The following is a 16,796-nucleotide window of genomic DNA, read 5'->3' as shown; positions in this document are numbered from 1 at the left end:
ACTATTATTAATAATTGTTGTAATAGTAATTATAATAATTATAATGATTGTAAAAATTATAATTATAATGATTATAAAAATTATAATTACAATGATTATAAAAATTATAATTATTATTATTATAATTATTTAATATTATAATATAAAGTTTATAATATAAAAAATTATAATAGAAAGAATAATTATCATAGTCGATTTGATTATTAATAGGCATTGCATTTTACAAAAATTAACATTAATATTCTAATTAGTTAAAATCTAATTACAACTAAATTTTCAAGTTGAGAAATAAATAAATGTTTTATAAATAAATATACAGTGTATAAAAGTGGAAGACATTTGTACGTGATTCACATTGTCCTGACTAAATTTTAATTTAAATATATTTTTAAAAAAAGGAAACACTTTCGAAATGCGTGTTAACAAAAATAAAAATTTAATTTTCGTTTTAAATTCTGTTAATACATTCTGTTTTTTTGTACTGCTCTAGATTTTAGTCTACTCAGACTATTGTCCTATAAAATATAGATAATATAATATAGTAAATATCTCTTTTTCTAGTAAACTATAATTGCTTTGGTAAATTAAATTATTAATTATTATTATGCATTATTAAATACTGCAAAAAATACGCGGAAAGCTAACCTGAGTCATTATCGACGACTTTTTTTTTAAAGCTTTTATTGCACGAAGAAAATAATTTACTTGATCTTTGAAAACAGATAAATTTAGATCCTTTTTTATAGAATTCATTTGTTTCGTTATTAGCATTTTTTAATTATTAATAAATATTTTAATAAAAAATTTGAAAAAAAATATTTGAAAATTAGTATTTTCAAATTAGATTTGAAAATTAACTTTTGAAAATTTTAATGTAAATAAGGCTTCCTTTGAGAGAAAGCAAATGTAATGAAACTAAAAATAAAGACTATTATTGAAAAAAGAAATAAAAATGTGATTGTTTTATAAAGAAAAATTGGAATTAAAAATTTTATTTCGTCAAGTAAATTATTTTCTGCGTGTTTAACATTCACTTTTACTTGACAATAATAAAGGCAGTGATAATTAAAGTAATAATCGGATTTATGCTCCAAGACGGTGTTCCTAAAACAAGAAAGAAATTTTATTAGAAGGTATATATTTACAAAAAATTTTGTTCTACACTATTTTAGTTATTAACGAGCAAAAATTTTGCATTAATAATTTAATCTTCTTATTTCTATAGAACTAACAACTATACAACTTTCAAGATCTATTGACAATTAAACTTTCAATGAATGATTAGATAAAAAGAATATTGTTATTCCATCATGAAACTAAGTAATTAAAATCTAATAATTGTAAGAAAAAATTAATAATTGTAGCAAAAATTAGTAATTATTGCAAAATTAATAATTACAACAAAATTAGTAATTAAATAACAAAATTAATAGTTGTAAAAAAATTAAAAATCATAAAAGAATCTATATAATTATGCAAAACTTAATAATTATGAAATACTTTACATAAATTATATTAATTATACTAAATATATTAAATAATTATAATATAGTAATAATTATTTACCGTTTTCAGCATATCCGATGCAGTCGAGCCCACGTGAGGTCAAAGTGTGTCCTAAAGAACAGGAACAGATCCCTGGAAGAAAATTAAAAAATTATACACGTGAGTAATTTGATTTTATTCATAAAAATTTATATTTATTTTTAATTTTGTTTGATAATTGAAAATAACAAATAAGAAGAAATTAAAATACTTTACCGTCGATACAATCAACGTTTGTTGGCGCAAATTTGTCGGAATCCGTATTTGTTAACGTGATACATTGTGCGTGATGTTCGCAAGGTTTATTCAATCCTAAAAAAAAGTTTTTTAATATTTAATTTTTATAAATTAATGAACTTGGGACTAGATTTCATTTTTCAACAATAATATTCTTCTTCTTCTTTTTTTAAGAATACTTTTTTATTTAAGAAATTGTTATTTAAAGGTTTTTTATTGAAAGAATTTTTATTTAGAGATTTTTTATTTAAATGATTTTCATTCAGAGATTTTTTATTTAAGGAATTTTTATTTAAAGATTTTTTTACTTAAAGAACATTTATTTAACGATTTTCTAATTATAGAATTTTTATTTAGAGATTTTTTTACTTGAAGATTTTTAATTTAAATATTTTTTATTTAAAGAATTTTCATTTAGAGATTTTTTTATTTAAAGAATTTCCATTCAGAGATTTTTTATTTAAGGAATTTTTATTTAAAGAATTTTTTTACTTAAAGAACTTTTATTTAACGATTTTCTATTTAAAGAAATTAGAATGGAAAAATCTTTATAGAGAAATCGTGAAAAGAATGAATTAGAAGATATAATTGAATTTTCTCACCGATATCGAGATGACAAGTATTTGAACGTCGATGATAGCCCTTCAAACACGAACACTTTCCTCTGTGACATCTTGAGTAATTAATGTCCTGACATTGTAAATCCTCTTCGCAAAGATCGCCAATTGAATTGGCACTTTTCAGACACATTGAATTATTTGTAGATATCACATGATTAATGTCACATCGACAGTCTCCGATGCATTTCGAATTTTTAACAGCACACTCCTCGGTGTGTGTACAATTTTCCCTTAGAGCTGTATCAACCAAAGAAGAAAAGAATTAATAGACTCTTTTTTTTAAATCTTTAAAAGAAAATTGTAAAAATAATTTTATTTTCACAATTTTCTATATTTACATTTAGTTTCTATTTAAAGAATTTTTATTTAACGACTTTCTGTTTAAAGAAATTTCGAAGAAATCTTTAGATTGCTAAAATAAAGTAAATTGTAGAAATAAAATAAATTCTAAAATAATAAATTGGAAAAATAAATAAATAATGGAAAAATAGTAAATTGGAAGAATAGATAAATAATGGAAAAATAAAAAAAATTGCAAACTAAAAAATATTGTTGGACAAATGGAAAAAAAGCATATGACATAAAACCCTTGTAACATGGCTTCACGTCTCTTTCTATAGGATTATGAAGGCGTTCGTTTGTCTTTGATATTTAATAAAAGACATATTAGAATTTTTTTTTCTTTACAAAAATAAATTTTTCGAATTTTTTATTTTTTAGTAAATAATTACAAGAGTTTATTTTGGAAAATTTACTGATTTATAGTGAATTCTGCCTATGCTTTATTCTATATTTTCAATTTTATAATTAAGAATTAAGAAAGGAAATGAAAGAAAAATTGAATAAGAAAATTTTTTAAGAATAAAAAGAAAAACTAACCGACTGTTTTGACACAGCGAGTTCCATCGAGACTCGGATGAAAAAGATAGTGACAAACACATCGCCCATTTTGACAGGCACTCTCCGAACCCTCAACGTAACAATTTCTCCATGTTTTGCAATATTCGCCTAAACCTGAAAATTTTCGTAGTTTAAATTATTCGAGAATAATATTAGTAATAATATTAATATGGAATGATTAATTACTTAATCATTAATTAGTAGAAATAATATTTATTTAATTAATTTCTTTAATAGAAAATTAATATAGAAAGGAAGATTAAGTTTTCATTTTTTCGATTTCTGGTGTTTATAGGATAATTGGAAGAAGAGGAAGAAGAATTTAGAGATTAAATTGTTTAAAGAGGATAATTAATTTATTTTTTAATTTTACGTGAGGGATGCTTACCAACTGTTTCGTAGCATCTGTCTCCGATGAAACGAGAGCCTTGAGAACATTGACAATTATTAAATCGACATTCAGCCTCAGCTCCAAATTTTACCTGACACTGCATATTTTCTTCGCAAGGTTCCCCCAATCCACGGGCGACTATAAAAAATTATATTCAATTTATTAAAAATTTGGTACTTTAATAATTACTAGAATTATAATTATAACAATTACCAGAACTGTAAATATTATAATTGCTAAAATTATAAATATTATAATTACTTATTGTATTAATTGTTTTTGCAATTATGAATATAATTCGATAGTTTCTGTTAATTGATAAGAATTATGAATATAGTTTGGAATAATCTACACTCAGAGAAAAATTTTATTCAAACCAAATAGAATTTGAGTTAAATAAAAATTTTATTGCGAAACAATTAGAATTTAATTGAAACAAATAAAAAGATTAGTTGGCTCTAAGTCGAGTAAATCCTTTTTTCTTAATGTAATTCTACTCTACTATTGGAGTATCAAATTATCATAATAACATAATAATAATTACGAACATACAAAATTTTTTTTAATGAAAATTAATACTACTAACCTCGTAAGCATTTAATATGAGTGCGATTTTTATAAAGAACATAATGCGATTTGCAAAAACAACTTAAATTCGATCTCTCGCAAATTGCATTTTCAACGGCTAGACAATCCGAATCATATTGGCAGGGCAGTGAAATTCCTGAAAGCAAATTATTATTATTATTATTAATTAAAATAAATTAAAAATTATTAAATTAAATATTATTAAATAAATATTATTAATTAATATTAATTAATATTATTAATTATTATTCACATTATTAATTACAAATTAAAAATTAACAACTAACAATTATCAATATATTATAAATTCTCGTTATTAATTTAATTATGTACTAAGTATACAATTATTTCTTGATCGAATAATAATTTATTAATCAATGTGAAATAATATACGTAAATTAATTCATCACATTTGTTATTAAATGGAAGAGGAAAAAATTACTTCACACTCAAAGGTTTTAAAATAATATAATAACGAAACCTGTGAAAAAAATTACAAAAGAAAGAATATGGGGAAAAAAATTTCTCGTTAAAATATATTATTTGCATAACATTAAACAGATGTTGCTTGGTAACCTTCAGTTACAGCTGAATTATGTTTACGGTAATAGTACGCACGTAATATACATAATATGACGTAGAATTCTAATGACTGGGGAAATTTTATATTGTTCATGTGTGTTTAATTTAATTAACAGTTAATTAGTAATAATTAGTTTTGTGAATATTTACAAAATATTTCAGATTTATTCGGAAATAATTAGTATTTTTTACTCTATTATTTTTCACTCTCAAAAAAATTTTATTTAACTAATTACTGTTTTAAATTTTCTGTAATAATAGAAAAAGAAATTTATTTCATTTAAATTGTTGGTTAATTTTTTGACTAATTAATTAATTAGTTTTTTCTCATAATTATCATTTTTCAATGATATATTTTATTTGGTTTTTATTCGTTATTTTATTTTTTCTAAATAATTATTACATTTTTAGAAATAATTAAATATCAATCTTTAAATTTTAATTATTAATTTATACTTTGAATTTATGTTCTCTAAAGATTTGAACATTCAAATGAATGACGATTTTTCTTTTATATTTCGTTCGACTCTGAATTTTGTTAAAAATTATTTTTTTTTTAATTTAGAAAGTTAATTTTTTATTGGATTTTATTTCATTAAACATTTTTTTCTTTTTTCAGGTAAGAAAGGCAGCTATTTTTTCTATAAATAATAGAATTAAAGGGGAAATTTGCCCTGATAATAGAGATAGCTTCCGGTATTTGAAAAAAAAATCGAGGAGCTATTAAATCAAGAGTCAAAGGTAAATTTTCGGATTTCTTTCTTAACACTTTTAATAATTTTTCTTTTTAAATAATTATTTCCATTTTTAAAATTATTGTTCAATCATCGAATTATTGCAAAGAATTTTACAAAAATTTTCATGATAATAGAATTCCTGCGAAGAATTTTATTATTTAGGAAATTAATTGAATTCTCGTGAAGAATTTAGTTAAAATTTTTGAAAATTACAATTAAATTCTTTTTGAAGAATTTCTTTGAATTTTTTTTAAAATAAAAGATTTTCTTTAATAATTGTAATTAAAAATTTTCGTAATAATTGAATTTTATGAACAATTTCTTTCAAGTTTTTAAAATAATCGTGTTTGTTTATTATTGAAATTAAACATTTAATTATTGAATTTTATTAAAATTTTAGAAAATAATTGAATTCTTTTGAAAAATTTTATAAAAATTATACTAAAAATAATAATTGAATTGTTTCGAAGAATTTATTAAAAGTTTAGAAAATAATTGAATTATATTCAAATTTTTTATTGGAACGAATTAAGAAAAAAATTTAATTCTTTCGTAAAATTATTTTGAATAGAATTGAATTTTTGCAAAGAATTTTACTTTTTATAAAAATAATTGAATTATTTCAAGAATTTATAAAAATTTAAGAAAATAATTGAATTCTTTTTAAATATTTTATAACGAATTAAGAGAAAATATACTTCGTGAAATTTTACTATTTTTAAAAATAATTGAATTCTTGCGAAGAATGTTATTATTTATAAAAATAATTGAATTCTTGCGAAGAATTTCATTAAAATTTTTGAAATTAATAAACATGAATAATTATTTAGTAAATTAGTTAATAATTAATTTTTGTTCAATTAAATAAATTAAACGATTTTATTACAATTCAAAATATATAAATTTAATTCGAGAAAAAATTACTCCATTTCTAAAAATTATTTTAGAATATTATAATAATAGTTTACGTACGAAGTGATTTTCGATCCGGACAATGTGAGACGAAAGTGATAAACGAGTAGACCGACAAAAATTGAAAGTGAGCGATGATAAGTAGAATACCGAAAAAAGTACACAGGACTCGGTCACCGTCACTGAACATCCTCCACACTTGAGAACTTTGGTAACATTGTTTCACGGGTAAAAGTCGAGACAATTCTCTCTTTCTCTCGACGTTAAACAAAAAAAAAAAAAATTCCGCCCAAGGTAAAATGACCGAGTTGAAAAAAAAAATCTCCACGAAAGGAATACAATTTTATATTACAATTTTATATTCCTATTTAGAATTGATAAAAAGCCTCTTTTGACGATTCTATTCAATATATGCGGGTGTTAACCAGTGACTATTATGTATATGTCCTATTAGATCGAGGTCGTCGATATAAATAAAAACGTTTAGTACTCCAGTTTTAAATGATCCGCGTTACGCAAGGTCCGATACAGTACATCCTCTTCTCTTATAATGTTCTCTCGAGGTACTATAGGTACAGAAAGTACCACCCGCTCAGACTCGGACAGACTAACTGGGACTCCCACAAGGCCCTCAGTCTCGATGGTCCCCTCCAAATGGAGGAAGAAAAAAAAAGGAAAGAAGAAAAAGAACTACATCGCAGTAGATTAAAGTTCCTGATTACTCAAGGGACCCCTTTTGCTCTTTGTATATATGTATAAGCAAGAAAGAATCACTGACATTACTTTTTCACGTTGAGCATCGAATTATATACACCACAATGTACCGTTTTGTTTCGTGTATTTTTTTCTTATTCTTCTTCTTCTTCTTCTTTCGAATGTGAGAAAAAAAAATTCATAACAATGAAACCGACGGGAAAGTTTATATACATCATTTTTCTTTATTGAGGAAAAAAAAGAAATATTTGCCTTTCAGGGAAGTTTTCTTTTTGATCTTGTGCGTAAAATTTTTGAACGTTCGGATGAAGGAAATTTATTGAGTACTCAATTTATTTATTGAAAAAATTACAATTTTATTGTAATAATATTTTGTCACGTAGTGGGAAATAGTTTACAAATTTCTGGGAAGTTTAATTTATGTTTTTGATTTTTAATAAAGTCAGTACTTTTCTGAAATTATATATAAAATATATTTATTATATATAATTTTCAAAAATTTTAATAAAATTCATTAATTTGATTATTTTTGTAAATATTAAAATTCTTTGGAGGAATTCAATTATTTTCAATATAGTATTTTCATTAAATTTCTGAAAAGAAATTAATTATTTTTTAAATTTATAATACAATTCTTCGAAGATATTCAATTTAGATTAAAATACAAAATTTTTTATAAAATTCTTTGTAGAAGAACAATTAGAATTGAATTATTATTTTCAAATTCTTGAAAGCAATTCAATTATTTTTAGAAATAATAAAATTCTTCGCAGGAATTGAATTATTTTGAATAAAATTTTAATAAAATTTCTCAAAAAAAATTATTTATTTCCATAAATGATACAATTCTTCGAAGAGATTCAATTATTTTCAAAAATAGTAAAATACATCAGAAGAATTTAATTATTTTCAATAGACATAATTTTAAATAAAATTGATTGAAAGAATTAAATTATTTTTAAATTCTTTGCAGAAATTCGATTATTTTCAAATATAATTATAATAAGATTTCTCGAAAGAATTTAATTACTTTAAACATTTATAATAAAATTCTTTGTAAGAATTGAATACTGAATATTCAATGTAATTTTAACAAAAATTCTCGAAGAAATTCAATTATTTTCATAAATAATAAAATTTCTTCGCTGGAATTCAATTATTTTAAATGAAATTTTAATAACATTTTTTGAAATTCAATTATTTGCATGAATAATAAAATTGTTTGTAACAATTCAATTATTTTTAACAATTGAAATAAAATTCTTTGGAAGAATTGAATATTTTTCAATATAAATTTCAATAAAAATTCTCAAAGAAATTCAATTAAGTCAATAAATAATAAAATTTCTTCGCTAGAATTCAATTATTTTAAATGGAATTTTAATAAAATTTCTCAAAAAAAAATTCAATTATTTCCAAAAATAATAAAATTCTTTAGAGGAATTTAATTATTTTCAATAGACATAATTTTAAATAAAATTGATTGAAAGAATTGAATTATTTTTAAATTCTTTTTCAGAAATTCGATTATTTTCAAATACAATTTTAATAAGATTTCTCGAAAGAATTTAATTACCTTAAAAATTTTTAATAAAATTCTTTGTAAGAATTGAATATTGAATCTTCAATGTAATTTCAAATAAAATTCACGAAGAAATTCAATTACTTTCATAAATAATAAAATTCTTCGCTGAAATTCAATTATTTTGAATGGGATTTTAATAAGATTCCTCAAAAAAATTCAATTATTTCCAAAAATAATAAAATTCTTTAGATGAATTTAAATATTATGAATAAAATTCCAATAAAAGTTCTTAAAGAAATTCAATTAATTTCATAAATAGTAAAATTCTTTGCAGGAATTCAATTATTTTGAAAAAAAGTTTAATGAAATTTCTCAAAAGAATTCAATTTTTTCTATGAATAATAAAATTCTTTGCGCTGAAATTCAATTATTTTTCAATAATTTCCATAAAATTCTTCAAAATAATTCAATTATTTTCCAAAATTTCCATAAAATTCTATTCAAGAATTAAATTACCTGTATTTAAAATTCAAAATTATAAAAAGTTACAAAAAGTAGTTTAATTTTGTTTAATTTATTTTTTTTTTGTTATTGTTTATTTTTGAAAATATTAAATTAGAATTTTATTAATTATAAATTTAAAACATTTGTAAAAATAATTATTAGAAAAAAAGTAGAAAACCAGAAAGCAAACAAAAATTTTATTCATTTGAATATTTCGTTTATTTGAATTTTTAGAATTTTTGGAACTTTCTTGAATAATTTCAAGTTTGTCTTTTATTTGTAATATTTCTAGATTTATAATTTCCTAAGTAATTTATTTCTTTCATTTTTCAACTCTTTGTTTCTTTAATTTTCAATTTATTATAGTTTTTGATTTCAGATTTTTACTTTTAATTTGCGATTTAATAACCAATTTGCGGATTTAGATTTCTATTTGCGGTTTTTAGTTCTCGAGTTACGATTTTCATTTTTATATTTTTTTGGATTTCTTATTAATTGGCAATATTTTCTTGCGGTTTTCTTAATAAGCATAATGAATCTCATAAATTTGGAGTATTTTCTTTTTTTTAATAATATAATGTTAATTTTTCTCTTCATTAAAAAGAATATTCATTTTTTGTTGAAAAAATATTCATTTTAGTTTGAAAAAATACTCATTTTAGTTTGAAAAAAAATAGTTATCAATTTTCCTCTACACAGTGCGATGGGAAAATTTCGAAAGCCGGCAATGCGTCTCGAAAGGGAAATAAAATGCGCGAGAGAGGAATTAATTGTATTATGGGAAGAAGAGTAAAGTGTAGATCTTTTTTTTATACAATAACGGAAAATATCGTGGGAAATAATAATTGTATGAAGGTTTTACGAATCCGACCCTGTGTACCAAAGGCGTAGATCCGGCTTGGACGGGCGTTTAGATCTCGTACTATATATAAGAATCGAGTTTCTTTACTTTGAGGATCGTCTGTCATAAGAACTTGTCTCTAGTTGCACTTTAATTTTATGTCACTGACCTGTTTAGAAATTAAATTTTAACAGGCTCCACCTTTTTTTCTGTTTCACTGACGCTTAATTTTTTTTTCAATTAAAAATTCGATTTATTGTATTTTTGCTCTCGGTTTTTCGTTTTGTCTCAATTTCGAAAAAACGAAAAACGTCTTAGAAAAACTGTGCTTTTACTTTTCATACCTAATATTTAAATTGTGTTTATAAAATATTTTTTTCAATTTTTTCAATATCAATTATTTAATTAATTACAAATTAAATTTATTAAATACTAAAAATTTAATTTCCTATTATTATTAATTGCCATATTTTTATTTATTATTTTTTAATAAAATTTTATTATTTACTATTTTATTATATTTTTTATTATATTTAATTTAACAATTTCTGTACTTTTAATTATTATTAATTTGCAGTGAAAATAATTCAGCATTTTCAAATTGTATTTTTGTTGAAATGGAGTAAAGTTTCTTTTAAAAATAATGTATGACTTGTTTAGTTACAACAAAAAAATCGTTAATCATTGAAAAAGAACATTCATTACATCATTAAAAGAATGAGTGTACTATGCTTTGGTCATAACGTGTCATATATGTACTTAAGTTAACGAAGCACTGAATTCATGTATAGATCTCATGAGTGTGTTTAAAAAGGAAAAAAAATGCGAGACATAAATGTTTCTAATTTTACGTGTTACAATATCGCAATTTAGAAAATGAAAATTGGAAAATATTTTTCATTATCTCGATTGCTATTCATTAGACGTATTAGACGTATTACTTAATAATTAGTATTTAATAATTATTATTCGTTATTATTTATTATTATTTATTATTACTTCATAATTAATAGAAACGAAATTATTATTCACGTCTTGCTTTGAAAATAAGATTTTTTTAATTATCATTTAATTAAGCAAAATTATTATTCACGTCTTGTTTCGAAAATAAGTATTTAACAATTATTATTTAATAATTAGTATTTAACTGTTAATTAAAAAAAAGAAGAAACAAAATTATTATTCACGTCTTGTTTTTAAGTTATTATTTAAAGTATTTTGTATTTAATAATTAAGAAAATCGAAGAAAAAAATCAAAATTATTACTCACGTTTTGCTTTGAATTTAGTAATTATTAAAAAGAGCACTTGAATTTTATGAAGAAGAATTGTTCCGAAGAATTTATTAAAATTTTAGGAAATAAATTAATTTTATGTAAATATTTGAAAATAATTGAAATGTTTCGAAGAATTTATTAAAATTTTAGGAAATAATTGAATTATTTTGTAGAATTTTATAGAAATATTTGAAAGTAAGTAAATTCTTTCGAGAAATTCAATTACAATTTTTTTTGAAAATAATTGAATTTCTATAAAGAATTTTATTAGTTTTTGAAAATAATTAAAATATAATTAAAATTTTAGAAAATAATTGAATTTTTGCAAAAAATTGTACTATTTATAAAAATAATTTAATAAAAAAGAACGTTTTATTTTGAAATTAGTAATTAATAGTTAATAATTAATATTTAATGCTAATTATTATTTAATAATTTTAATAAAAAAAGAAAAGAATCGAAAATATTATATACTCACGTCTGGCTTCGAAATAAGGATCATCATTCTCGTATGCACTTGCATTTTTAAAAAAGAGAAAAATGTTTATTATCAACCATTGCAGAAAGAGATGCTGAAAACTTCTTCCCATTTCCGCATGCCACTCGGATTGAAAATCACTTTTCCTTCCACACTTGACTGAAATTGAAACTCTTCCCAGCTTCAATAAAATTTTCCCTCTCTATTATTTACAATTTCACATTTAGATTTTTCCTCCAAAGAAAAATTTTGTTCTCCTCGCTACATTTCTTCTTCCCGTTCCGGTTTTGATTCTCCTTTTTATACTGTCTATTTCTTTTGCGATATTTGAAGTATTTTTTTAACTTAACTGAAAAATATAAAAAAAAAAAAATAGAAATGAAACTCTGGAAAATTGAAATTCGAAAATCAGAGAATTTAATTAAATGAAACGAAATAAATTTATTTACAATAATAAATAGAAAGATAATTTTAATTTAATTTTTTTTATTTAATTTTCTATTAATATTAATTAATTAATTAATTAATTAATTAATTGAAATAGAGAAATAGTTTTTATTTTTATTTTATTCGAAAAAATAAACCTTTTATTTTTTCATTTTTAAATTTTAATGGAAACTTGTTGTATGTTTGGGAAAAATTTAAATTTACTCACGTTTATTTTTTCTGTTCACAGGTGACGAAGAAGACTACTTTAATGGAAGCGATAAATATACTTTTAAGTATATAGGTGTCGAGGGAAAATGACTTTATCAGTGTCTCTCCTGGTTCTCTATCTAATCTTATGATGACCGATCTGAATATAATGCGGACGACACACGCGCACTCGTTTCATATTATGAGCTGCGTCAGAGAAACACGTTGTAATATCCAATTTCTTACGAGATGTGGACTTGAATAATTGTAAGACACATTATGAAGGTAAAGAAAACGCTCGTTTCGACATTATATACATATATATTCACAAAACACAGTTTCATCTACGCGGGGGAAAGTGCTTTTGAAATTAGAGACAAAAGAATTTTTATTATGTATTATATTTCTCGCGGTGTGGCTTTTTCAGTACTTTTTCACGCCACTTAGCGGATTTTGTTTCTTCTTTTCATATCGTTTTTTTCTCATTTTTTTATTTCATTTCTTTTTTTAGTTTTTTTCGATTTCTTTTCTATTTTTTAAAAATTTTTTTCATTTCTTTTCTATTTTTTTCATTACTTTCAAATTTTTTTCATTTCTTTCAAATTATTTTCATTTCTTCCCAATTTTTTCCATTTCTTTCTAATTTACCAATTTTTATTTATTTTATTTTCATTTTTATTAATTTTTGTATTTAGTTTCTATTTCTTTATTTATTACATTTTAATTCCTTTTTATTTCTTTTTTCATCTTTTATTTATATTCTTATTACGTTTCTATTTCTTCTTTATTTATTAAATTTTAATTCCTTCTTTCTAATTTCTTTTTTTATTTTTTAATTGTTTTGTTTATTTTCTTACTTCGTTTTCTTTTCTTTTTATAAATTACAAATTTTATTCTTTTTTTTCTTTATTATTTATGGGAATAATATAATATGTCTATTTATATTTAGTAGTAAAAATATGAAAATTCGTTTTTAATATTCAGTAGAAAGAAAATTTTTTTTCCCGTCAATTATTGAATTGAATTCAATGAAAAATTGTAATTGAAAAATAGAAAAAGAAGATACAAAAGCCGCGGTAGAGAAAATGGTGAATTTAAATAGCGAAATAGAGGGAAAATGGTTAAAATTGTTGAGAGAAAAAATTCACTCATCGATGGGACAATTGTCCTGGGCAAGGATGCGATAGAACTGACAAGTTTTACACGAAATTGGAAACTTTTTTGCTCGTCTCCCGTTACATCAGAGAGAACGTAACCAAGATCAACGCCTTTTAATATCGATTAAACGTCATGTTTGTGCCTATTTTATTGGCTTTGCAAATATTCATTATTGCATTATTTTATTCTCTTTAGAAAACAAAAGGTTTCATTTTATTTTCTTTTGGAAAACAAAAGTTTTTTGTTTTCTTTTAATTGAAACTGGAAGTTTTAATTAAAAAGGGAAAATTAAATATTTTTTTTTTTTTAAAGGGAAATTTTGTTCTATTGACAGTACTTTTTTTATAAGGTAAACAATTTTTCTGGCGGAAATAAGTAATTTTTTTCTAAACTTCGCGTTTTTGAATAACTTTTTCTTGTTGGGCCAAAAAATTTGTTTTCTTTTTCTACTTGTTGGAAGTGTCTGACAGAAAATTAATTTTTCCACTTAGGAGAATTTGTCTAAGATCGACTTTTTCTACTTGAAATGAAAAAATTTTTTTTTCTATTTCGAAATTAATTAATCTTCCGATCTTTACTTTTTTTTTTACTTAAAATACAAACTTATCTGACTAAAAACGCGTTTTCTAGCTGGAAACAAAACCTTTTTCTTAATCAAAAACAAATTACTATTGATTAATTTAAATTTTTCATAGAAAATATTACTTTTTCTGTATGTGAAAATTAATTTAACTTCCAATTTTCGATTTTCTACTTAAATACAAAATTTGTCTGACTTAAGACGACTTTTCTACTTTGAAGCAAATTTCTTTTCCAAAAAATAAACAGATTTTTTTATTTAAAATTTGACAGGGAAAACATTTATTTTTCTATATTTGAAAATTAATTAATCTTTTAAATTTTGCTTTTTCTACTTAAATAAAAAATCTACAAAGACAAAAAGACGACTTTTCTATTTAAAAACAAATTCTATTTCTCCAAAAAGACAAATTTTTCTTATTTAAAATTTGCTGAAGAAAAAATTCCTTTTTCTGTTTTTTAAAATTGATTAATATTGAAAATTCCGCTTTTTCTACTTTATCACAGAATTTGTCTGACTGAAGACGACTTTTCTACTTAGCAATTGTTTCTTTATTTCGAAAAAAACAGATTTTTACTTTTCAAATTTTTCAGAAAAAAAAATGTCTTTAATTTTCGAAAATTAATCTTCCAATCTCCGTTTTTTCTACTTGAGTAATAAAACTTGTCTGACTTATCACGACTTTTCTACTTAAAATTTCTTTTTCTATATTTGAAAATTAATTTATTTTCCAATCTCAGTTTTTTCTACTTGATTAACAAAAATTTGTCTGACAAAACACGACTTTTCTACTTAAAAACAAATTACTTTTATTGAAATAAAATTGTTTTCTGTTTCAAATTTCAAAAATTCCTTTTTCTATATTTGAAAATTAATTTATCTTACAAATTTCACTTTTTCTACTTAAATACATAATTTGTCTGACTAATTACTATTTTTCTACTTTGAAAAAAAATTTTTTTCCAAAATACAAACTTCGTCACAGAATTTGTCAGACTGAAGACGACTTTTCTACTTAGCAACAATTTTTTTATACTGAAAAAAATAGATTTTTGCTATTCAAATTTTCAAGAGAAAAATTAATTTAAAAAATTAATTTTCCAATCTCCGTTTTTTCTACTCTCGAATCACGACTTTTCTACTTAAAAACAACATTTTTTTTTCTCTATAAAAAACAATTTTTTCGAAAATTTATTAATCTTTCAAATTCCGCTTTCCACTTAAATATAAAATCTACAAAAACAAAATACAAAAAGACGACTTTTCTATTTTAAAAAAAATTCTATTTCATCAAAAAGACAAATTTTTCTATTTCAAATTTGCTGAAGAAAAAATTTCTTTTTCATATAAAATTAATTAATATTGAAAACTCTGCTTTTCTACTTTATCACAGAATATTTGAAAACTAATTTATTTTCCAATCTCTGCTTTTTCTACTTGATTAACAAAAAATTGTCTGACAAAACACGACTTTTCTACTTAAAAACAAATTCTTTTTCTCAAAATAAAAATGTTTTCTGTTTCAAATTTGCCGGGAAAAATTCTCTTTTCTATATTTGAAAATTAATTTACCTTCTAAATTTCACTTTTTTTTTACTTAAATACAAGATCTGCAGAAACAAAAAAAAGACGAATTTTCTACTCAGAAACTAAAACTTTTTCCTCTAAAAAAATCAAATTTTTCTATTTCGAATCTTTCTCTGACATTTCCCCATTATTTGTTGCCAAGAAAAATAATTTTTTTTTAACTTAAAAAGAATCTTGTCTCTGAAAAACTTCTTTTTTAGATTCGAAAAGAATTTATTTTTCATTTCATTTATTTTCATTTATTAAATTAATTAAATTAAATTAAAATTTAATTTTAACTTAAATTTAATTAATAATTAATATAATTAATTAATAATTCCTGGTTTATGGTTTAAAAAAAAACTGATCACTAAAAATTCCTATATGTGCAGAATTTTTCGATATATAAAAGAGTTATATTTATTTTTGCAGGGTTGCCTATGTGCGGGAGGATTATATCGAGCACCCGGGAAAATTTGAACTTGAATTCGAATTCGCAAATACAGCAGCAGCACACTCTCCCTTTCTGTCTTGCTATTTAGACGCACGCGTCAACTAACGGGTATATCTTAGGGGCGTCCAATCAATACGACGTTATATGTATGTTTTAGGGTGGATACCATACCATAAGCTAGTCACACAAGTGAGCTTCGAGGTGCATACTTGATGCCGGAAACCACACCTTTATTTCCTGTCTCCTGTTCCATAAGTGCAACCCTACATATACACTTAGATATTTTCCTGCTGCTGTTCCGACCTTTCTCCCTTTTATATACAAAAAGGGGGAAATTTCACTTTAGCTCGCATTGCCTTTCTTGGCGAAAGGGTGAAAGAGATCTCCGGCGAAAGAACCTTTTTTTTAATACGAGTGCGTATTGTTCAATTTCAAGTAAACAAATTTTCTTTTCTTTCTTTCTTGTTTCTTCTTTCTGCCTCTTTTTCTTGTTTCTTGCTTTTTTCTCTTCTTTCCGTTTCTTTTTCTTAGCTTATCCTTTTAATTCTTCTT

At 22.5% G+C, this 16,796-nt stretch overlaps 2 protein-coding genes and 1 long non-coding RNA gene across 4 annotated transcripts in view; 2 read left to right on the top strand and 1 right to left on the bottom strand.

Moving 5' to 3' along the window:
- Positions 1-417: 417 nt before the first annotated feature.
- On the bottom strand, positions 418-12,646 carry LOC122510437 (prion-like-(Q/N-rich) domain-bearing protein 25). 2 transcript variants are annotated; one of them, XM_043625080.1, is made up of 9 exons: positions 12,506-12,646; positions 11,851-12,199; positions 4,280-4,417; positions 3,691-3,831; positions 3,282-3,416; positions 2,385-2,639; positions 1,762-1,857; positions 1,567-1,638; positions 418-1,104 (listed from the first exon to the last, which is right to left on the bottom strand). In XM_043625080.1, exons 2-9 carry the CDS (start codon positions 11,960-11,962, stop codon positions 1,037-1,039), a joined length of 1,017 nt encoding a protein of 338 aa, XP_043481015.1. In that variant the 5' UTR covers positions 11,963-12,199; positions 12,506-12,646; the 3' UTR covers positions 418-1,036. The 2 variants fall into 2 exon arrangements, with proteins under 2 accessions (XP_043481015.1, XP_043481014.1); XM_043625079.1 differs by lacking the exons at positions 11,851-12,199; positions 12,506-12,646 and adding an exon at positions 6,573-7,153.
- LOC122510440 lies at positions 1,008-1,650 on the top strand. The gene is made up of 3 exons (XR_006302442.1): positions 1,008-1,133; positions 1,226-1,320; positions 1,576-1,650. It is a non-coding gene; the product is annotated as an uncharacterized LOC122510440 (long non-coding RNA).
- The window catches only part of LOC122510438 (15-hydroxyprostaglandin dehydrogenase [NAD(+)]-like), a 10,156-nt gene continuing 5,993 nt past the window's right edge, over positions 12,634-16,796 (top strand). Inside the window, exons 1-2 of the mRNA XM_043625082.1 lie at positions 12,634-12,771; positions 16,223-16,658. The gene's annotated coding sequence lies outside the window, so the exon portion shown is untranslated. The remainder of the gene's footprint in view (positions 12,772-16,222; positions 16,659-16,796) is intronic.

This window comes from Leptopilina heterotoma, unplaced genomic scaffold (genome assembly GCF_015476425.1).
Source record: "Leptopilina heterotoma isolate Lh14 unplaced genomic scaffold, ASM1547642v1 Lhet_68, whole genome shotgun sequence".
Taxonomy (NCBI): Eukaryota; Metazoa; Arthropoda; class Insecta; order Hymenoptera; family Figitidae; genus Leptopilina; species Leptopilina heterotoma.
Note: the sequence above shows the minus strand (reverse complement) of the source record. Positions and strands in the feature narration are given on the sequence as shown.